This window comes from Dasypus novemcinctus, chromosome 21 (genome assembly GCF_030445035.2).
Source record: "Dasypus novemcinctus isolate mDasNov1 chromosome 21, mDasNov1.1.hap2, whole genome shotgun sequence".
NCBI lineage: Eukaryota > Metazoa > Chordata > Mammalia > Cingulata > Dasypodidae > Dasypus > Dasypus novemcinctus.
In genome coordinates, this window is record NC_080693.1 from 66,144,642 (window position 1) to 66,168,016 (window position 23,375).

At 34.7% G+C, this 23,375-nt stretch overlaps 1 protein-coding gene and 1 pseudogene across 6 annotated transcripts in view; both read right to left on the reverse strand.

Moving 5' to 3' along the window:
* Window positions 1-209: 209 nt before the first annotated feature.
* The window catches only part of CDC27 (cell division cycle 27), a 67,241-nt gene continuing 44,075 nt past the window's right edge, over window positions 210-23,375 (reverse strand). The window contains exons 12-19 of one of the 6 annotated variants that reach the window (XM_058284460.2): window positions 23,064-23,233; window positions 18,810-18,962; window positions 17,911-18,119; window positions 15,675-15,792; window positions 12,814-12,942; window positions 5,340-5,414; window positions 4,454-4,546; window positions 210-3,222 (exon numbers count right to left, since the gene is read on the reverse strand). In XM_058284460.2, the coding sequence (XP_058140443.1) occupies window positions 4,472-4,546; window positions 5,340-5,414; window positions 12,814-12,942; window positions 15,675-15,792; window positions 17,911-18,119; window positions 18,810-18,962; window positions 23,064-23,233 (929 nt within the window). In that variant the 3' untranslated portion in view covers window positions 210-3,222; window positions 4,454-4,471. Of the gene's footprint in view, window positions 3,223-4,453; window positions 4,611-5,339; window positions 5,415-12,813; window positions 12,943-12,963; window positions 14,770-15,674; window positions 15,793-17,910; window positions 18,120-18,809; window positions 18,963-23,063; window positions 23,237-23,375 lie in introns of those variants that run through there. The other 5 variants (XM_004447121.3, XM_058284459.2, XM_004447120.3 and 2 more) reach the window with 5 other exon arrangements.
* LOC139437225 (sorting nexin-24 pseudogene) lies at window positions 5,423-12,453 on the reverse strand (annotated as a pseudogene).

Sequence of the window (23,375 nt, forward strand, 5' to 3'; positions counted from 1 at the left end):
AATTCCAAATAATACTAAAAGAATGTATTAATTAAAAATATATATTTATATATGAGAAGAGGGAATAAATTAAGAAAAAACTTAGAGAAACATTGTCCTAGACTTTTATGAAACATAAAACTGTAATCCTTCATGTCTATTTTGCTGTGCCTTACTATAAAAATACAGATGGCACAGCTCTTATATAGCTTTAACAACTTGATTATAAATTGTTTTCAAAAGTAATTTATTTGGATTTTCTGTATCCTTTAATGAATTGCAAATATATTAACAGAAAAGAGACCCCCCCCCCCCGCAACTGTACAATTTCTGAAATGTCAGGAAAAGCAAAAAGAAGACAAAATTACATTGTTTCAATGCAAACAGAACACGCACATCATACCCACACTTGCGTTTTCCCAGGTTTTCACAAAGAAAACAGGTCACCATATTTCTCAGTGAAGACCCATACTAGACTCTGGCTAATTAGAGACTTCCAAACTTTTTTCTTCAAAAAGAGCATTTTTAATTGACTAAATACTGGTTATCACTGAGTTTTTGTTTAAGGTACAACAGCAGCATGGTTCAAATGTTACTTGCAGTTCTTAGAAAAAATTAAAATTTTAAAGTAATGAAATACAGAAAAAGTAGGGATCACCTTTCATTATTTTGAGTACCATTGTTCTTTTGAAAAATATTTTCAACTTTCTAAAATACCCGAGTTAAGAATCATTTCTAAGGGGGAAAAAAATCCAATGCTACAACATACATTCTCAACAAAAGTGTGTGTGTATATATGTATATGTGTGAAAAGCTTAGACAGAGAAAAAGATGTCAAAGTACACAGTATTTCAAAGTAACTTCTGAAATTCAAAGTCAACATTTTGCTTGATCAATGTACTTCCTCTTTTGGTTGTTTGATCCCCATTTCATGCAAAACAAAGAAACAAAATAGCCAGAAACAGTTACTAGGTGGGAAATAAGGCTTTATACACCTAAATGACTTTGAAAGTAGGTGTGAGGAAAAGACTGGGCCAAGACTGAGCTGTCCCTCAACTAGCCACTGCCATGGTATGCTCTCCACAACAATCCTTTTACCTTGGTCTCAAAATCAGTACTAGAAAGTCTCACTTCTAGTACAGGACATAAATTCGTACTACAAAAGAGAACTAATTATATTTCAGCAAATTAGTTAGGAGCTTAGATTTTTCCAGGCATTGTAACATAGAGCTCAAGTTGAAACTTTCTATGAAACCCTATATTTGATACTGTTATGCAGTTGGCTTATGATTTTTGTTGATTAAAAAAATAAAAGAATCTAAAATTAAATATTACAGAACTAATGGATAATAAATGGAGTATTTGTTAGAATCCAAGTGCTAGCCTTTAGGAATTTTAAATTATATTCATTTACTCCCAACCTTTCCTTTTCTTTGTAAAAAAAAAATCTATATATCTATATAGATATATATACATAAGGCAGCACATAAACAGATTTAGGTGGGAAATTCTGTTAACCTTTCTGGTACCCAATACCTAATCTAGGACTCTGACTTGAATTAACTTGGAATGGTATCTAATCCATGCTCAAATGAGAAGATTAACAGTAAATGATAGAAAATTACTGAATCTACAAGCTAAATATGTTTTCACATCTTCTGTAATCCACCTTATTTTCACAGCTTGACTAACAAACACAAGTAACCAGTAGATAAATTTGTCCTTCATCAAATAATCCAAAATAATAGCTGCAGGCCTGTCATTCATTAATAAACTATAATTTGTTATATTCTGACATTGGCACTTAATAAAATGTTAACAACTGAAGTTTCCCTAAAAATTTTAACACATCACAATAAAGGAGATACACAATTTAAGACTTTAAATCTGTTACTGTCAAATTCCAATAATTCCCATATTATTATGCATAATTAGATCTTTAAAATTGAGGCCGTTCCCCAAAGACACCAATCTATATTATGACTGAAACTCAGGAGAGAACTTATGTCTCCTTCATAAGAAGAGGGTTTTTTTTTTAGCTAAAAGTTTTAAATATCCTAAATCCAATCACTCTCAGTATTTTGGTGACCCACACTACTGAAAATAATCAAAAGCAGAGAGCTGAAAAGAATGGACATGACCTCAACCAAAGGTAACCACTCATTCTTGCACCCTGCTTACACACTTAGAAAAGTCAAAGGGATACTGTATTGAACAAATATAGATTCAAGGTTACGGTACAATTCTGATTGTATTAAGGCTTTTACTATCATGATCTCTTAAAGACTCGCCACTTTAGTGTTCTGATACTGATTCTTAAGGTGAACTCAAATGGTTATTAAGGGCCTTGTTTTGGCTTTTCAGTGGGCAGCCACTCTATCATCTCTAAATGTTAAAGGTGATCCCCACAGTGCTCAAAGAGACGAGGCAATATTGTAAGGACCAAATTTAAAGATTGCAATAACAAGACAACAATAATCAACACTTTGAAGCAAGGTGAATAAATTAAAATTCTTGGTTAGATATTAAAGCATACTTACCAAGAATAAGTATATACTGTATGGAGGGATATTGGATTCCTACACTCAAGTCCCAATATGCTCATAACATTTGTTTATAGGAGACACTGCAAGTTTAAGGTAATTTACATTCCTTGGCAATCAAGTTACTCTGTTATAGGCAATGTCTTTTATTGTTCCATCTGGCACGTGCTAACACCATTCGTGAAGAACCTAGAAATGAAGGTCAGTCACTCTGCTTATCAAGAAGAGAACCAAATAAAAACAAATTTTTGGAAAAGACACCAACTAATTCTGGTTCATCACTTTTTTCCCTATCTAATGGTTCCTTCAAGATAAAACACAACTCTTCCTTCCATGATAGCTTTCCAACAAAGGTAGATTAAAGAAAAAAAGAAAAGTCCCTCACCCTACCCCCCCTAAATTGTCATACTGGTGAAAGAGCCAGTCTTGTTAGCAGCTAAATATTGCACTGCTTTTCATTCTGTGTACAGTCAGGGTCCAATGAAAATGGCACACTCATGGTATAAGTGATGGATGATGACACTGCTGGCTCAAGAATGAAGACTTAGTAAATGGAGGGACAAGAAACACGTCAGCACTAGTCATACATCCAGTTGGAAAAGTCTGATTTCTGGAAGTTAAAATTCATCACTTTCAGCTGCATGAAGTTGTGTGTCATCCGCATCTGTCATGCTGCTCTCCTGGGATTCATCTGTTCCCACTTTAAAAACAAACAAAAGTCTACAGTAAGGTATCTGACAAGAATTTCTTGTTCATGAAAACAAGGAAAACTGTATTACACTTAGAGACAAGACCCTAAATAAATCCCATTAAAAATGCTCAAATCCTAATTTCCTTTAATAGAATGCAATTCAAGTATCTTCTTTTACAGCATGTCTGAGAAGATTAGTTTATTGAATTTAGCTTTCAGGGTTTTAACTAACCCAACTACCTTTCTCTAATGAATTCCTATTCCTGCCCTAGGTACTTGGGCATCAATTTTACCTACTTAGTCTACACATGATTAGAACTAGTTTTCTGGAAAATAAAAAATACTGACATTCTCCATAAATCCCCAATCTCTGGCTCTACTTCGGGGTAGTACCTACTAGTCCACAGAAATATAGAACATAATCTTCAGTTAAAACAAACAAACACGACAAACAGTTATTAGGATTACAGAAGTTATACTATTAATTAGAAACTTTTTCACCAAGTTTTCTGGAACAAAGCCATATTAGTTTATTTTATCACACATTTCTCAATTCTCTTATTAAAATTTTATTGATACATTAAGTCTTGGTTTGCACTAATTATTTTAAGACATCCACTCAATTTTGGGATAGAGTATTTAATGAGCCTTAAACTATATTTCTTTGCTCTCTTCTTTTAACCACTAAGTATATATTTATATGCCACATATAATTTTTAAAGCCATTACTACAGATCTGTCAGCTTTAAAATGCACACAAATTTTATTATTCTCTCACTTATTCACTTAGCAGTCAAAATGTTTTCATATGTATCATCTTCCCCCCGCCTCCTATTACCTTCCTACGAGGCAGGTAAGGCAGAATTAGTTATATACGCAAACATAAAATGAGGCCCAGGTAAAAATCAGTAATAGATTTATCAAAGTCACAGAGCAAACTAGATCCAGAACTGAGCCTAATTACCTGTCCCAATATGCACTTTGTTATATTACCGTGTTCAATTTTCATAAAATTCCATTTGATATAAAGACTATACCATGGTTAGATAAATAAAATAAGCAGCCCACAAATCCTTATGCAAAAGGTAACTTTCTGAACACTCACAAAAATGTCTGTGCTTAAACTGTCGTAAAAGAAGTACCTGTTCCAACTTGCCTAACTCTGATGTGGTATTTCACTAGATCTCTGGTTTGAGTAACTATATATAAAACAAGACTATTTCATATGAATGATACTCACTGATCTGTTCTTCTTGGGTTATTGGTTCCTCATCATCTGGAAGGTAACGCTTATCAATTGCTTCTTTAATCTGGTTATTGGCTCCTTTAGGATCTAAATCCATAGCCCAAGAGAAATTCATCAGGGCGAGGTGCGTTTGACCTAACTTCTTGTAAACCTAAAAATAAACAGCAGCACTACATTTTTCATTAAGTTGTGAGTTTTAACTATAAAATCCTAAACATTTATAGTTTAAATTAGGCTCCTAATTCATGTGTTCTAAACCCATTCTGATGTGTAGAACGTTTTTCACCCTACAGATGAATTTTTAAGTTTCTGATACATTCAGGTATTATTCTCAGAATTCCTTGCCTCTATTTCCCATGTGCTGAGCTTCCAATAAATCTCACTACCACAATAGGAAGAAATGGACTATAAGTTGCTTGATTAGCATTAATTTACTTAAAAAACAAACAAACATATTGACTAATCTGACCTTAAAAATGTTAGAAGCTATTTCTTCTAATCAAGGAAACACAATGCCTTCATATTCTTCTTTATGGGGCTTTCTAAATATTTTATTGGGAAATGGAAGCTAAGGGCTTTGCATGGAGTAGTCTCAGTTATGAACTAATTATTGGCCTTGGGCTGTGAAGATGGAGGGCTAACCTACTTAAAATAACCAAGTAAGGTTAAGATTTTGGGGGGTGTATTTTTGCTCCTTCATTAGGACAGCATCTTCTTAAATGTTAAAAATGAATTCATTCTTTATTCCCAGAGCCTTCAATTCAGAGTTCTAGTTGAATTTGCTCAAAAAATGTTATACAATAATTATCATATTCTTCAAAAGTTAATATCCATTATAAAAGTCAAAGTTTAGGGCCATGGCCATGGTCCTAATCTTTACCTTTCCTATTAAGAAGTAAACGAGGGATTCTTTGGGAACAATTTGTTTCAATTCTTCAAGTTCTTGTAAAGCAGACTGAAAAAACAAAGGAAAACATTAGTATAGCAAAATTTTACTGTCTGACTAGGCAAGTGTTTTATTCATAAGATTTCCAAAATTATCTTAACACAAACATACTTTTTGAGGTCTCCAGGTAGTGACAACCCATGTTGTTGTCACTATCTTATTTAAAATAACTTACCACATTGTATATTAAAGTGGTTTGAAAGCTAAGTTGCAGAACAAAACAAGTCTGAAGTTCTGTGAATGACCCTTCTCCCTGATGTAAGCACTAAGCTCTGAATACCAACCTGCCATTTCAACTAATGATGAGGAAGCTAAAATTTAACTCCCTGAACTGAGTTAACACTAGTAACCTTTTCTTTTTCCCCCAGAAGAAAGCAATACATATCTTAAAACTAGATAAGAATACTTTACCTTTAGGAAGGAGGTGATTGAGAAGACTGGGGTGGGTGGAAGCTTCTATTTTTCATTTGGTAGCTTTCTCTATTTTTGAATTTTCTAACAATTCAAAATTCTAATGTGATTAGATTGCCCATCTTAAGGTTCATAATCACACCTGAAAAGTCCCTTATGCCATGTAAGGAAACATTTTCACAGGTATTGAAATAAGGGTGTGCTATCTTTGGGGGGCTATTTATTCTACTTACCACAATAGTATAAGCCTTGTTACAAACAAATATATATCAAAATGATGAGAAAAAGAACTAGAGAAGTATGTACTGAGTTGCTAATAGTGCTTATCCTTGGAGGGTAAGGTTATGAGGCACATTTACTTTGCATTTTTTATATATTTATATTATTTGAATTTTTTTCTTAATAGGCATATTACCTTCATAAAAAAGCAGTGATTACAGAGCTAGTAAAGGTATCAGATGATCATGGAACTTAGATAATATAAGGGAATTCCTTTCTTTATTGGTATATTATTCTATATTCTCTCTATATATATTCAGTATATATATTCTCTATATATTCAGTATATTATTCTACCAATCATAGTGATGTTTGAAAATTTTTATAATAAAAAAAGTGGGATAAAAAGAGGAGTGAAATCAAAACACATACATATTTTCATCAGTAATTTATCAGTTTAAAAGGCTTATATACTAGTTTTTTTGAAAGAATGGAGGGGGTAAACTGGTACATATATTTTTTAAAAATTTAAGTATTTCCCATTATTTAACTCAAAATAGCTAATAAATAATCTTGTTTCCAACATGTAGTAATTTATCTATCATAAAACATCTCTTTAAAAGTTTGTAGTAGGCTTCAAACCTGTTTAACTAGATCCTAATAAAAAATCATGATTTTTAAAAAAAGATTTATTTATTTATCCCCCTCCCCCATTTTTTTGTGCTTGCAGTCTGCTCTCTGTGTCCATTTGCTGTGTGTTCTTCTGTGCCTACTTGTCTTGTCTTTAGGTGGCACTGGGAACTGATCCTGGGACCTTCCAGAGTGGGAGAGAGGAGCTCAGTATCTTGTGCCATCTCAGCTCCCTGGTCTGTGTGTCTCTTATTGTCTCTCCTCTGTGTCTCTTTTTTTAGTTGTGTCATCTCGCTGTGTCAGCACTTCTGCATGGGCCAGCTTGCCTTCACCAGGAGGCCCCAAAAATCGAACCAGGACATCCTCTATGGTAGATGGGAACTCAATTGCTTGAGCCACATCTACTTCCCAAACCATGATTTAGTTATTGGTTTTTTTTTTTTTTGTGGTACCGGGCTAAGGATCGAACAGGGACCTTGTATATGGGAAGCTGGCACTCAACCACTGAGTCACATCAGCTCTGAGTTGGGTTTTTTTGTTGTTGTTTTTTTAGGAAGCACTGGGACCCAAACCTGGGACCTCCCATGTGGGAGGCAGGCACTCAACTTATTGAGCCACATCTGCTGCCTCTATTAGTTTTTTTTTAAAGATTTATTTATTTCTTTCTCTCCCCTTCTCCCCCCCACCGCCCCAGCTTTCTGTTCTCTGTGTCTATTTGCTGCGTGTTCTTGTCTTTGTCTGCTTCTGTTGTTGTCAGCAACATGGGAATCTGTGTTTCTTTTTGTTGCGTCATTCTGCTGCGTCAGCTCTCTTTGTATGTGACGCCATTCCTGGGCAGGCTGCACTTTCTTTTGCGCTGGGCAGCTCTCCTTATGGGGTGCACTCCTTGTGCGTGGGGCTCCCCTAGGCGGGGAACACCCTTGTGTGGCATGGCACTCCTTGCGTGCATCAGCACTGCTTGTGATCAGCACAGCTCCACACGGGTCAAGGAGGCCCGGGGTTTGAACCGTGGACCTCTCATGTGGTAGACAGATGCCCTAACCACTGGGCCAAGTCCACTTCCCTAATAGTTTTAATAAGATTCTGTGTGGGAGAAAATATTTAGAATCAAAACTCATATAACCACTCAAGCGGTTGAGCACCTGCTTCCCACATGGTAGGTCCTGGGTTTAGTTCCTGGTGACTCCTAAAGAAAACTAGCAAACAAGAGCAAAACAACACGCAAAAACAAGAAACAAGCAAACAGATGAGGGAGCCATCATGGCTCAGTATTTTGAGTGCTGGCCCCCCCATACGAGGTCCCAGGGTCAATCCCTGATCCCGGTATCTCAAAATAAAAACAAACAAACAAACTAATAACCATAAATAGGCTAGCTATTAGTTTCCAAAGAAATGCCCAAATATACCACATACACATACAGGTATTTTAACTGATTTTACTCTTTGTTACTCAAAATATGAATGTCTGTTTGATATACAGTGGAGCTATATCATAACACATTTAAACTTACATTTATACAATGAATGAGGACAATGAAAAGAGAAAAATAAGAATAACATTAAACGCTGTTGTAATACCACTTATTCAATGAATGCATGCCCTGGAGTAAATACAAGATGAATACAATCATTTTGGCATTCCCTCAGTCACTGTCAGTTCACATCTCCCTCAAGGGGAAGTATCTTGCAGGGCTGAGAGTGACTCTAGTGTTTAAATGCATAGGCTTTTTATACAAAATGGCCCCTAAACAAACACCAACAACTTGATTTAGTCTTCAACCAGAGAAAAAGTCATTTCTTCCAACAATGGGGGGAAAACTGGTTGTGGTAGATATATAGATTTCGAATATGGCACCTTTCTGAAGGGCTTTTAAGGATAATCTTGAAAACTATCTCATTTTAGCTTATGTACTGACATATTAGAAGCTAACCCATTCCTGTAATGCAATTTTAGTTTAATGTAAATAAAAATGCCATGATTAGAAAAAGCATTAATTATGTCAGTATAATTAAATTCCAGTTTAGTTCCTTCCTCACATTTAGCAGATTGTTTCTGTGATATTTTCCGGTGCCAGCACTTTAAAATGTACCTTTTTTTTTTTTTTTTTTAAGATTTATTTTATTTTTCCCTCCCACCCCATTCCTCCTGTTGTCTCTTCTATGTGTCCATTCACTGTGTGTTCTTCTGTGTCTGCTTGTATTCTCATTAGGAGGCTCCAGGAACAGATTCCAGGACATTCCAGAGTGGGAGAGAGGCAATTACTCTCTTGCACCACCTCAGCTCCCCTGTTCTCCTATGTCTTCCTATTTTCTCTCCTCTGTGTCTCTTGTTGCGTCATCTTGCTGCGAGGGCTCTCTGCCTCAGCCGGAACTCCTGCACGGGGGTAGCTCTCTTGTGTGGGGTAGCATTCCTGCATGGGCTGGAACTCTGTGTGGGCCAGTTTGCTGCGTGGGCCAGCTTGCCTTCACCAGGGGGCCCTGGGAATCGAACCCTGTACCTCCTACACAGTAGACAGGAGACCAACTGGTTGAGCCACATCTGTTTCCCGAATATACCTATTATTACTAACAGTAATAGGTGTGTCATAAAATCTGAACAAAAAGCTACCAGAGTTCATCGGTCTTAGTATGATTCAGGATAAGATTTTTCATAAGCAAATGGTGCTAATGAATAAGAGAATAACTTTTTGTTACACTCAGTGCTCCTAGGGACCTTTGTGTAGCCTCTTTTTCATGGGTTTCTAAGCTGGCAGCTACATTTTATTTCTTAACACTTGGCCTTAACCTGACCACCACCCTGCTTCAGTTTCTATTTATAAAAGTACCATTCTAATAGAAACATCCCTGTCCTGAATAAACTGGGACTGTAAATTTTACCATTAGCTAGACCTGTTATGTCACAGAATTTGGGCTAATTTGGTAGATATTTGATTTCCTTGACTATGACTTTGAAACATGTTCCAATTCCTTTTAGTCAGGTAGGATTTCTACTTGAGCTGCAAACGAGGGTAAACTACCCCATGGAGAACTCCTTCAAAAACCACATTTGGCAAATTGCTGGCTGTAGGCAAGATAATGGATCCCAGAGGACAGTTACACCAGCTTGTGGGAGTTTGCTTCACTCTTCAGATTCTGTCTTATCAAAAGATCCACAACTCTTTGCCTTTGGCAAAAGAGGGCAAGTGTCACACATTAGGAAATCAAGAAACAGTTTGGGGAGATTTTCATTTTCTAAAATGACAGACTGTAAATGTGTTCCCAAACACAGTCATTCTCAGACGACAAGTTTCTAACTTGTTAAAAGGGATTTCTGGAGTTTTTATAAATTTTTTAAGCCTTTTGTGTAAGGCATGAAACTCCCTATACCTTTTTTCAACAAAACGTTTTCTTCCATTTATTAGCACTTCTATCTTAAATACCATGTATCTCTGCTCCAGGTCATCCTCCCTCAAAGCAAAAGGAAGCAATGTAGACCTCCGTGGACTACTGAGTTACATCTGTCATTACCGACATTACTGATAAGGACTGATGAAGTGTAGCACAATGAAGAGGACTGAGATTGATTTTAATAATTTAAAGCAGCAGTTCTCATACTTTTTTGGGTCTCAGGATCTCTTTACATTTTAAAGCTTATTGAGGAACCCAAAGAATTTTTGTTAATGTGGGTTATAGTTATTAATATCATATCAGAAAAGAAAGAAGTTTTAAAAATATATATTCATTCCTTAGTTTAAAAGTAACAATATTAAACCTGTTAAATGTTAACAAAAAGAATGAATGTTCTTTACAAAAAATAACAATATTTTCCAATATTTAACAAAAAAAATGATCAAGACGAGTGGCACTGTTTTAACATTTTGGCAAATCTTTTTAATGTCTGGCTTGATTAAAGACAGGTAAATTCTTATCATATCTGCTTCTGCATTCAATCTGTTATAATATCATGTCATGAGCCTTTGGAAAATTCCTCTGTACATTTGAGAGAGAATGAAAATAAAAAAGGCAAATAACATGTAGGTATTATTATGAAAATAGCACTGACTTTGTGGAACTCTTGAAAAGATTTTGGGGAATCTAGAAGTCCCCAGACCACACTGTGAGAACTGCTGCTTTAAAGAAATCTTAATGCAGGGCGGGTGTAGTTCAATGGTTGAGTGCCTGCTTTAAATGTACGAGGTCCTGGGTTCAATCCGTGTACTGCCAAAAAAAAAAATCTTAATCAGGAGGACTCACTCCAACCTCTCTCTACTGCTACACTATACAAAATTCAGAACTGATTTCTTTTTTTTTCTTTCTGGCTCCATTATATAATTATCAAAATTTCATATAACAATCATGTTCCTTACCCCAAGAATCTAATAACAAAGACTCATTAAGAAATAGTGTCTAACATAGCCTCAGAGTTCTTATTTTGCCCTAAGTCTTATTAAATGATTAGATATCTATAGGATCACATTAAACAGGGTATTGGCTAGCAATGTTAGCCATACAAAGGTTGAGATATTCCTTTTCTATCATTGATTTCCATTTTGAAACCAGAATATTTCAGAAACAACCAGTAACTTTTTCCTTTTGTTATTTTCATATGGTCATTATCTATATTCTATCCATATATCACAAAGTAGGCTTAAAGTTGAGCCAAGGCCCTAGCTGGTACCCAAAACTGGCTATAAATACCAAAGCCTGGGTGATGGAACAGATGAAACGTGGGCTCTTTAAAGCAAGGAAGGGGCTGATTTATATGGTACATCTGGTAGGTGCGTTGGCATTAAAATAGTTTTAAGAATAATAAATTGAATAAAATCCTTCAATTTAAGAAACTGACCACATATTTAAAGAAGTAAACCATGAAAATAAATGTTGAATTACAATTATAATATCTCAAAGAGCAAAAGTTGGAAAGTAATAATTAGATTCAAAACAAGGTTTTCTAAAGGACAAAAACAGTAGCATTAGAAAGTCCATTTCATTGCCTCTCTCTCCCACTTTGGAAGGTCCCAGGATTGGTTCCCAGAGTCACCTAATGAGAATACAAGCAGACACAAGAGAACACACAGCGAATGGACAGAGAGAGCAGACAATGGAGGGAAGGAGGAGAAATAAATCAATAAATCTTAAAAAAAAAAAAAAATCCACTTCATAAAGAAAAAGAGTCAAACTAAATGAGACTGAATCAATGGCAAAGAACAAATTATATAATATTTAATCCTTAATATATCTTTATTAGTCTGGTTTTACATACATATAAAAAGATTATTTATTTCTGCCCCCGCTTCTGTTTGTGCTTGCTGCCTACTCTCTCTGCCTGCTTGTCATCATTTTTTTTTTTTAGGAGGCACTGGGAACCAAACCTGCGACCTCCCATGTGGGAGATACTCCCTGCTTGTTGTGTCTCTCATTGTGTTTCCTTGTTGTGTCTCCTTGTTGTCATATTGTTGCGTCAGTTCGATGAGCTACTGCTGTATCAGCTTGCTGTCTTGCTCATCTTCTTTAGGAGGCACTGGGAACAAAACCTGGGACTTTTCATATAATAGGTGTGTACACAACTGCTTAAGCCACATCTGCTTCCCCTGGTTTTGTATTTTTGATTTCTGCAAATTTCAGTGTATACTAGAAGGACAGATTTCTGGAGAAAGAGTCTACTAAAATGCACTATTTGGCCCAAGTTTTTTTGTGCACTTAAATTTGGGATATTTTCTTTTCTTTCCTTTTTTTAGGAAGCTCTTACTCTTTTTGTTTTTAACTTTACAAAGGATAACCATACATTCCTAAATATGCACGTAGCCATCCTTCCTTGAGTATTTCATGAAAGAAAATCACAAAATGAAATTAATAGCTTTTGAAAATGAGGAAAATGAACTGTCTCAGATCAAAACTAATGTCTAAATAAGTTTTAGTTCACTGAAAGTAAAAAAAAGAGGGAGCAGATGTGGCTCAAGCAGGTGGGGTTTCGCCTCCCACATGGGAGGTCCCAGGTTTGGTTCTAATGCCTTCTAACGAAGAAACAGTCAATGAGCAGACAACGACCAAAAACAACAAGCAAACAGACGAGGGAGCCATCTTAGGTGGAGTGGTGGGGAGGAGGAAGAGGTAAAAAAAGAGAGACTCAACTTAAGCAATACAATGCATAAGATCACATTTATCTTACCTTATATTTTTCATTTGCAAATAAAACTGAGGCTCTGTGAAATTTGCATAGAGGGTTCTTGGGGTCAATAACAATGGCTTTGTTTAGGGTATCCAAAGCCTTCTCAGATTTTTTCAATGCATGCTGAACCTATAAGAAATAGAGATATTAATATACCCTCCTCTTGATAGTTATGAAGAAAGGTGAGAACCAAAGAATATGACTTAAGAGTAACATAAAGATAACAAAGCCTTTAAAAATTATTATACGGTCTATCTGGACCCTTCACTGGGTTAAGTGGACTTAGTTAATAATTACCAAGCTACTAATGGATTATCTCTAAAATTTCTTCCAGTTCTAGTTCAATTGCTTCACTTTAAAGATGAGAATACTGAAGTCAAGAGATGTTAAATGTCTTACTCTGGGATCAGAACCTAGGTCTTCTGGCTCCCAATACCTATTTTATGAATTTGAAAAAAAGAAAAGATATTTCTGTTTTATACATTTGTACTACCACTGATCTGTGATACCAGGAAATGAAAATTTTAGCTTAAATAACTTAAAATTTAAAAGATTAAAAAAATTACCAAGCCTCACTACTCATTCACATGTATATCCTCATTCTGCTGTGTTATTACCTTGAAAAAATAATATGCTAAAGATAAAGTGGGTTGAATATATATGGCTGTGTAACTTTAACAACTATCACTGTCACTAGAATGTGAGAGTGGGTACTACCAACATCTGGCTGCTAAACTCTTCTATGCAATGATATTTTCAGAAGGCTATTACTACATGTGGTCAAATACTGGATTGAGACCCTAAATACTTGTTCCCTAAAAAAGAAAAGTATACTCTGAAAACGTCTTCAAATACACAACTCAAAATTTTTTTTTTTAAAAAGATTTATTTATTTATTTAATTTCCCCCCCTCCCCTGGTTGTCTGTCCTTGGTGTCTATTTGCTGCGTCCTGTTTCTTTGTCTGCTTTTTTGTTTCTTTGTCCGCTTCTGTTGTCGTCAGCGGCACAGGAAGTGTGGGTGGCGCCATTCCTGGGCAGGCTGCACTTTCTTTTCACGCTGGGCGGCTTTCCTCACGGGGGCACTCCCTGTGCGTGGGGCTCCCCCACGCGGGGGACACCCTCGCGTGGCATGCACTCCTTGCGCGCATCAGCACTGCGCATGGCCAGCTCCATACGGGTCAAGGAGGCCCGGGGTTTGAACCGCGGACCTCCCATATGGTAGACGGACGCCCTAACCACTGGGCCAAAGTCCGTTTCCATCAAAATTTTAAAACACTGTTACATAATCACTTTAGAAGAACACTTACTCTAAAAAATATCCAACATCACTAAAAGGTGTCAAGAGATACTTGATTTGCTTATTTAAACAAAGAGATGTCAAAACAAAACAAATTTTAACTAGATAAATTTTCTCTATACTTCTTGCATAGTATTTAGTTTATAAAAGAAGTTACCATGTCAATTTTTAAGAAAATTATGGCCAATTTCAGCATAGTCAGTAAATAGCTAGAATTGTTCTCTCATATTAGTCAAATTCCAAAATAACATAATTTACTCCTTTGTATACTCATTCCCAAAAAGCCAAAATTACTGGGGGTGGGGTGGGGTATGGGTGGGTGGAAATGACAAAAAGTTTAAAGAGAAATTAATAAATGAGATTTTAAAAAACAGACATATCTTTTATCAAAGTACACTTTATTATCGGATACTTTTTAAAGATGTAAACACAAAAATGGTGATCCTGCTATAACCTACTGTAGTTTGATATAATTGATGAATTCCAAAAAAAAATATTATGCTTGCAATCTTATCTGTATCTGGGCATGATTGAGTGATGATTAGGACATTGAGTCCCCACCCCTTGGTGGTGGGGACTCACAGATAAAAGGCACCTCGAAGAACAGAGTTGAGGGTTTTTAATGTTGGAGTTTGATGCTGAAGACTTAAACTGGAGCCCTGGGAAGTCAGCACACAGAGGAAAGAGAAGTCAGCCCCAGGAAGGAAGGAACCTTGAAGCCAAAGTAAAGCAAGCCCCAGGAACTTGGGAACCCAGGAAGCCTGAACCCTCACAGATGTTGGCAGCCATCTTGCTCCAAATAGACTTTGGTGAAGGAAATAACTTACGCTTTATGGCCTGGTATCTGTATGCTCCTACCCCAAATAAATATCCTTTATAAAAACCAACCAATTTCTGGTATTTTGCATCAGCACCCCTTTGGCTGACTAATACACACACCGAATGGACTGGGGAAGAATGTAAACTACAATGTAAATTATAATCCATGTGGTGTAGCAGTGCTTCAAAACGTATTCATCAAATTCAATGGTGGTGCCACACTGATGAAAGATGTTGTTGATGTAACATTTTGTGTGATCTATGTATCTTTAAAAAAAAAAAAAAGACTATAAAAAAAGGAAAAAAAATGTGATCTACATCACCTTAGAAGAATTTTAATTAGTTCTGATATACCTATCATTACTCAGAGACTTAAACACAGGCACCCATTGCTTTGAAATATTGATTATTTAATTTAGGAGTTAAATATTAACATATGAAAATATGAAGAATCTCATTTGAGACTCCTAAAAGCTTTATGAGCTAGGCAAGGCAGGTATTCCTGTCATTCATAAAATAGAAGCTCAGAGAAATGAAATGACATGCAAGGGATGGCAGTACTCCAATGATCTTTCTACATGTTAAGCGAAAAGGTAATGGTTTTGGCCATAGAAGACCCCAGGATACTATTTCAAAAACAAGAACAAGAATAATGGCCCCAGTTTTCATTATAGAATTTAAGTCAGTAAAAAAAGCATTTAAAAAAGGAAGTTAATGAAGAAATAATGTTTAGAAAACTACTTACTACTCCAATGTGGCAAAGTAAAACTGAACTTTGAGGATTGATATCAAGTGCCTTCTGAAAATGCATTTCTGCAAGGCTGAATTTTTCTTGTTTGTAATAAATCATTCCTAAGCCATACCTGAAAGCATAAAACAAAATATAATTTTAGGGATATGAATTTTAGGCTGCTAACTTAATACTTATTTCAGCTTATAAGAGGATATGTATGGAATCTGGGCATTTTAATAAACCAGTAGAAAAATAGGTGGTCTTAGAGTAAAGGCAAAAAGTATCAGTCATGATAAAAAGCATCAGAGCAGTTAAACACTTAATAGAAGGAGTTACTTTTACGTAAAAACAAATCAAAATCAATCAAATAAAACTATGACAGTGTTAAAACATCCTTAAGCCTACCACAACAATCTAGGTGTAACAGCTAATTTACACTGAGTGATTATTATATGTGTGCCCTGAACTTTGCTAAATGCTTTATATGAATTATCTGATATAATTATCAGAGGATACAAGGAGGCAGATACTGTTACCATTTTCAAATAAGGAAACTGAGGCTTAGAGAAGTTAAATAACTTGTCCAAAGTAATATAACTAAGATTCCAAGCAGATCCTTCTGTTATATTCTAAAACCTGAACTTCAATTCACAATGCTATTTCCATATGCTTTGTCCAAATATATATATATTTTATATCATTATAATTACAGTATACATAGAATCATGTTTGGCTTCCCCTTCTTCCATTCACTACATCCAAAACATACTCCTATATTTATAGACTTCAGAATTATAATTTTAAAGGCTGCACAACAGTTTATCAAGTTGATACACAGATATTTCTCTTGAATTTTTGAAACATCACATGATCAAACATCAAAACATTCAACATAGTGTGATTGATTTACTTTGAGAAGACCTCTCTTGGCTATAACTAGATGATGATTACAGGGAATGAGCTCCAAATGCATAAGAAAAAACAAACATGGCTTTGAGTGCCTTGCCTTATCATTATAATAGTATTATAGGTGAAGAAAACATAAAAAAGCTCTATGTTAATGATGATGAAGGTGGAGATAACAAAAGAAAGGTTATTTATGCTGAAGTTAGAATAATAAATTTTCTCAGTGTTTAGTTGGATACTTAGGACCTATTTAAATACCTTATTATTTAAATTCTCCCCAAAACTTGCTAGTCTGAATTTTCCTCTTTTTCTCCAACTGACACAATTATTTTTATAAAAATTTCTTAAGACTGTAACTATTGCAATGTATCAGAACAGAACCACATTTATAAAACAACACAGGTCCTATTAACAACTGAGTTCTTAAAATATTACAGATAATTTATATCTGTATGAAGAGAAGTCAGTATCAGCAAACTTGACAGTTTTATGTCAGCAAACACAGGCGAGTGGGGCAATCTTTCAGCCCATGCAACTAATTATAAATTAAATATGATCCATTTAAAAACTTCTACAGAAATCCAAAAATAATCTAATAATTTAGATTTACTGATAAACAGACTAAAACTCAACTGCTTTGATAATTAAACCCAAAAGATAAAAAAATAAGTCTGACATAAAAACTACTATGAGTTAAAGTTTCAGAATTATATTTCTCCTTGATATTTAAACTACTAAGTCAGTTAAGAGACACACAATAAAATGTCAGCAGTAAATATGGTATTGAAGCAGATATAGGAAAAAAAAGTCTTTGATCAGACAATACGGTCTATTAACAGGTAGTAACTTCCTATTTGCTTATCTGTGCACAGGTATAAAAAGATGCAAAACAGAGTCACTATTTAATAATCTAGAACAATGAGCTGAAATATTTGTGATTATATGTTAAAGAGTAACCACTAGTGAATATTTTTCAATCCAATGGATGAATTACACTATTCCTCTCCACTTTCCAATGATTTTCTATCCTAATCACCACTTTTCATGTTGCAAAAAAAGTACCAGAACAATTAACAAAGCCAACTATTTGTAAAAGCTTGGTAGGAGAAAAGGCTGAAACTATTGATTATAAACACCTAGTATTTTAATAACCATTGGTTAATTTAAGAATTAGTTAAAAGTAGTATAAATTTCACATAAATTTTTTTGGTTAGAAGTTATCAACCAGTATGTACCATCCTTAAGTACTAATAATCAAACGCATGATAGAGATATTTAACAAAAAAACCTACGCGTGTCAGCCTCATCAATAAGACTGCCTGTGCACTTTATTAGCACTTACCATGCATTATAATGTCTAGGATTGACTCTGATAGCATTTCGAAAACAAGCTAAGGCTTTGTCTAGTTCTTCAGTTAATACGAATTCATGCCCTAATAGAGTATAGGCATAAGCATAATTTGGATCAACCTGAATAGCTCTCTGAAAGAATTTAATTGCAATATCATGTTCCCGTTGTAAACTGAAACAGTTCCCTGCAGCACACCAGGCCTTTAAAAAAAAGCGGAAACAAAAACAAATACACAATTAAAATTTTGCATTATTTTTCTAATTAACAAAACCAAATTTATCACTAAAATCAAGCCCCAGCTCAGCTTAGAACATAAAGACGAAAACTAAAGCTTTTTAATAGATACATTTAATTCTAAGCTTAAGTATGTTATGAAAGTCTTGCTAAACATTCTTGAGTTGCACTGAAATATAGTACCATGTAAATTAACTATGCCTGTCTTAAAATGACCATTAAAATTAATCATGTAATTTAATTTAAAAATAGCACTTTTTCAAACAATAACATTTCTGTTTCATGAATATTAAACAAGAGCAATTTTAACGAAGTCAAATCTTATCTATTTATTAATTAATTATTATTTTTTGGAGGCACCAGGGATTGAGCCTGGGACCTCCTATACGGGAAGCAGGTGCTCAATCACTGAGCTACACCTGCTCCCTCAAATGTTGATTAACCCTAAAAGAATTATCTGTTAAGTGATTTGTCTATTTGTGAATCTGCACAATATATACTAGGACTTTTTCTTTTTTGAGTTCCTTCCTAGATGAAGGTGGATACAAAAGTAAGTATGGATGATAGTAAACAGTATTTGAATTATTTAGTTAATCTCCATTTGCTAATGGTGACCAAATAATAACTATGCAAGCACAGTATTTCAGTCGACATACCTCTGGTGAATTTTTATCCATGTCTGTTAAGTCTTTTGAAAGAACTGAAAGAGCAACATCTTTTTGAAGATGCCAAAGTGTTGTAGAGTAGATCTCCATGCCTTCAACTCTATAATTCTCAATCCTTCTAACTTCTGAGAATATTCTTTCAGCCTAAAATAGAAAAACCATCAATAGCAAGAGGAAAACAAGATAATACAATTTACATAAATATAGGTAGAGCACTGGGTACTGTTCTCATATGACCTAATTACTGCCATATATTGTGGTTTTTATGTGAATATGTAGTAATAATGCAAGGCCAAATTAAGTAACCTTCTGTGATAGGTAAAATATTAATGTGTTCAGATTCACATTTAATTTGATTTTCATACACAAAAGGCACAGTAAAAACATGAACTCTGAAAAGAAAATTTAGATTTCCACCAAAAAGAAAAAGCTAGAGTTACAATTTAAAAAGAATGAATCAATATTTTATCATCAAAATCATTGTCCAAAAAAATACATATGCCCAAGGTTTTTGGTTTAAAAATTTTTTTTACAACACCTCATGGTAACCTCTAAACTGCTTTCTAGCTCCGTGAATTTGCTATTTCTAGTCATCTCTGATAAGTGATATCATGCAATTTTTATCCCTAGAGGTCTTGCATATTTCACGAAGAACAATGTTTACAAGGTTCTTCCACGTTGCGGCATGCCGCAATGGCATTTCTTTTTTTTTTTTTTTTATTTCTTCTTAGAGCCAAATATTATTCCACTGTGTATATATACCACATTTTGTTTATCCATTCGTTGATGGGCATTTGGGTTGTTAGCTTTTGGCTACTGTGAATAATGCTACATCTGTATCACTGGTGTACAAAAATCTGTCTGTGACCCTGTTTTCACTCTCTGGGTACATATGTAGAAGTGGGACTTCCTGGTCAAACAGTAACTCTACATTTAACTTTTAGAGGAACCACCATTTTACTTTCCACAGTGGTTGCACCATTTTACATTCCTACCAACAACACACCAGAGTTCCATTTTTTCTGTGTCTTCTCCTACATGTTATTTTTCATTTTAAAACAAAATAATAGCCATCCTTGTGTATATGAAGTGGTTATCTTACTCTGGTTTTAATTTGCATTTCCCTAATGGCCAACGATGTTGGGCATTGTTTCAAGTGTTTATTTACCATTTGTATATTTTCTTTGGAGAAATGTTTATTCAAATAGTTTGCCCATATTTTATTTGGGTTGTCTTTTTATTGTTGATGTGAAGTTTTTTATATATTCTGTATTATTAATCCATTATCCAACATATGGTTTGAAGCTATTTTCTTCCATTCTGTAGGTTGTCTTTTTACTTTCTTGATAATTTCCTTGGATGTACAAAAGATTTCAATTTTGATAAAATAAAATTTAACTATGGCTTCTTTGGTTGTTTGTGCTTTTGGTGCCATATCTAAAAATCCACAGCTGAATTTCAGGTCATGAAGATTTGCCCCTATGTTATCTTCTAAGAGTTTCAGCTCTTATATTTAGGTCCTTGATACTTTTTTTCCATAAAATTTGAGGACTGGTCTTTCCATTTTTGCAAAAGAGGCTGTGGGAATTTTTTAAAAAAAATTTACTTATCCCCCCCACTTGCCACTTGACCGCTGTCTGCTCTCTGTGTCCATTTCACTGTGCGTTCTTCTGTGTCTGCTTTTGTCGTATCATCTTGCTGTGCCAGCTCTTTGCGGGTGCAGTCTGTCAGCTTTCTACAGGCATGGGCCAACCTGCCTTCACAAGGAGGCCATGGGAAGCTAACCCAGGGCCTCCCATATGGTAGACGGGAGCCCAGTCGATTGAGCCACATCCACTTCCCAGGCTGTGAGAATTTTAATAGGGACTGCATTGAATTTATGTAATGCTTTGGATAATACTGACATACCAACAATGTTAACTTTTCCAATCTATGAACATGGGGTATCTTGCCATTAATGTAGGTCTTCTTTAATTTCATTCAGTAGTATTTTATAGTTTTTAATATACAAGTCTTTGGTGTTATTTAAATTTATTCCTAGATATTTTATTCTTTTAGATGCTATTGTAAATGGAACTGGTTTCTTAATTTCCTCTTTGGATTGTTCTAGCATACAGGAACACATTTTTCTGTGGTTGATCGACTTATCTTGCCACTTTGCTGAATTCATTTAGTGGTTGTAATAGTTTGTGTAATTTTTTGGGTTTTCTATGTATAAAATCATAAAACATGATCTTATATATCACGCATATTGACACTTTTATCTCTTCCTTTCTAATTCAGATAACTTTTATTTCTTTTCTTGCTTAATACCTTGTAAAACATTGAATAGCAGTGGTGAAAGTTGGCATCTTTGTTTTGTTCCTGATCTTAGGGGGTAAGTCTTTCACCAGGGAGTATGATGTTAGCTGTGGGTTTCACATGACTGATCTGTATCATGTTAAGGAAGTTTCCTCCTATTCCTACATTACTGAGGTTTTTTTTTTTTTAATTGTTTTTAATCAAAACACAGAGCAGGATTTTGTCAAATGCCTTTTTTTTCTTGGTATCTCTTGAGATAAGCATGTGTTTTTTTTCCCTTCACTCTAAGTAGTGTATTACATTGATTTTTGTACGTTGAATACAGTATTGGAATGACTCCCACTTGGTTTTGGTGTATAATCCTTTTAATATGCCTTTGGATTCAGTTTGCTGGTATTTTGTTAGGAATTTTTGCATCTATATTCATAAGGAAAACTGATCTGTAATTTTTTTTTCTTGTGATGTCTTCACCAGGCTTTGGTATCAGAGTACCTGTGAAATAAACTAGGAATAATTTTGACAAGGGCTTGCTAAACTCAAGGGGCTTGCCTATCTGTATACATACTGAAGACCAACCAGTAAGAAGTCATAATCCAAATATGGGCCTTCTAGCAATGAATAAGACTTTCTGTCTATAACCCTCTTTTATCTACTAAACATAATTACATGACTGGTATCTTCTGTATTTATCCTCTGCCTGGAAGAACACTTTTCTTCTAGATCTTTGCTTGGCTCACAAAGGGAGAAGAACCTTTTTTCCCTAAACATGCTATTTAAAATAGCACCACACTTGACTGTTCTCTAATCTTCTTACTATGCTTTATTTTCCTTCATGTCCTTATATAATTATTTTACTAGAATATAAGCTCCATGAAGGCAAGCTATTGTCTGTCTAGCTGTATTCCAGAGTCTAGAAGACAGTCTAGCACATACTATGTACTCTAACATATGCTGAATAAGTGAATTGAAAATAAATGAAGCAAAAAACCACCCTTATTATCAACTTTAAATAGTCCAAATGAAAAAAAGAAAAACAAAATAAGAAGAAAAAAGGAAAAAAAATTCAAATTAGAGACAGTTTATTGTATACAATGTACAATAAGTATATTGGGGGGGGGGGTTGTGGGTTATGTTCATGGTTTGTTTTTTTTCCGAGGTATAGAGGCCAGGGATTGAACCCAGGACATCGTATGTTGGAAGCTGGTGCTCAACCACTGAGCCACATCGGCTCCCCTGAGTTGTTTTTCTGTTTGTTTGTTTTGCTTGCTGTTTGTTTGTAGTTGTTTTTTGGGAGGCACAGAGAGCTGAACTGAAACCTCCAAAGTGGGAAACAGGAGCTCAACTGATTGAATCAAATTTGCTCCCCATGTACATGTTTTTAAAATTTTAAGAGGTGGGAGGAGAACTGGGTAGGTAACTTAAATTGGGAAATTTAAATTTCTTTTGACTTTATGTTAATCACTCTCATCTTTTCTGGTATAAACAACAGATAAAACTTAAGCAATGAATGTAATTAAAATGAAAAGGATTAAAGGCTTGTGATAAGGACACTGTATCCTTGATTAAATAATTTTCTTCATAACATTCTCCAGGATTATAAAACATACTAAATGACAAAAATTCATCGTAGTAAATAACAGTATGCTATAGAAATAATTTTGACTACAAATACCTATTACATCATAAATATGTATTTTCAGATTCAAGAGGCATAAAAGAATTCCACATAAGATGCACCTATGACTTGATCTCCACAAATCTCAAGTAATCCTCCAAAATTTAAATACTCACCCTTTAATACAATAAAGAATTGTATATGTAACAAATAGTCAGAAAATAAATAAAAAACATTACATAATAAATATTGGCCTTTTAGATATAACAACAAGGAAGGAAATTTAAATTATCTTTAAAAAGGCATATTTAACTGCTTTCTATACTTACTTGCATGTACTCTGAAAGTTCAAAATAGGCCCTTCCAATTTGGCACAGTACCCAACCAGTATTGTAGTGGTGAGAAGGTAGGTGGCTCAATATATTTATAGCTTCTTTGCAGTTGTATGAACACAAAGCTAAGTACCCTTTCCCCATTTCACGAAGAAGGCTCATCAAACCTTCTAGGAGAAAAAATATAGTAAACAAAGGAGAAAAACATAATAAACAGTTTGGTTTCCTAGAATGACTAATTAAAAAATAATTCATTCCAGTGTCTATCTAGATAACAATAAAGGCAATGTAATAAACAAAGAAATTTAC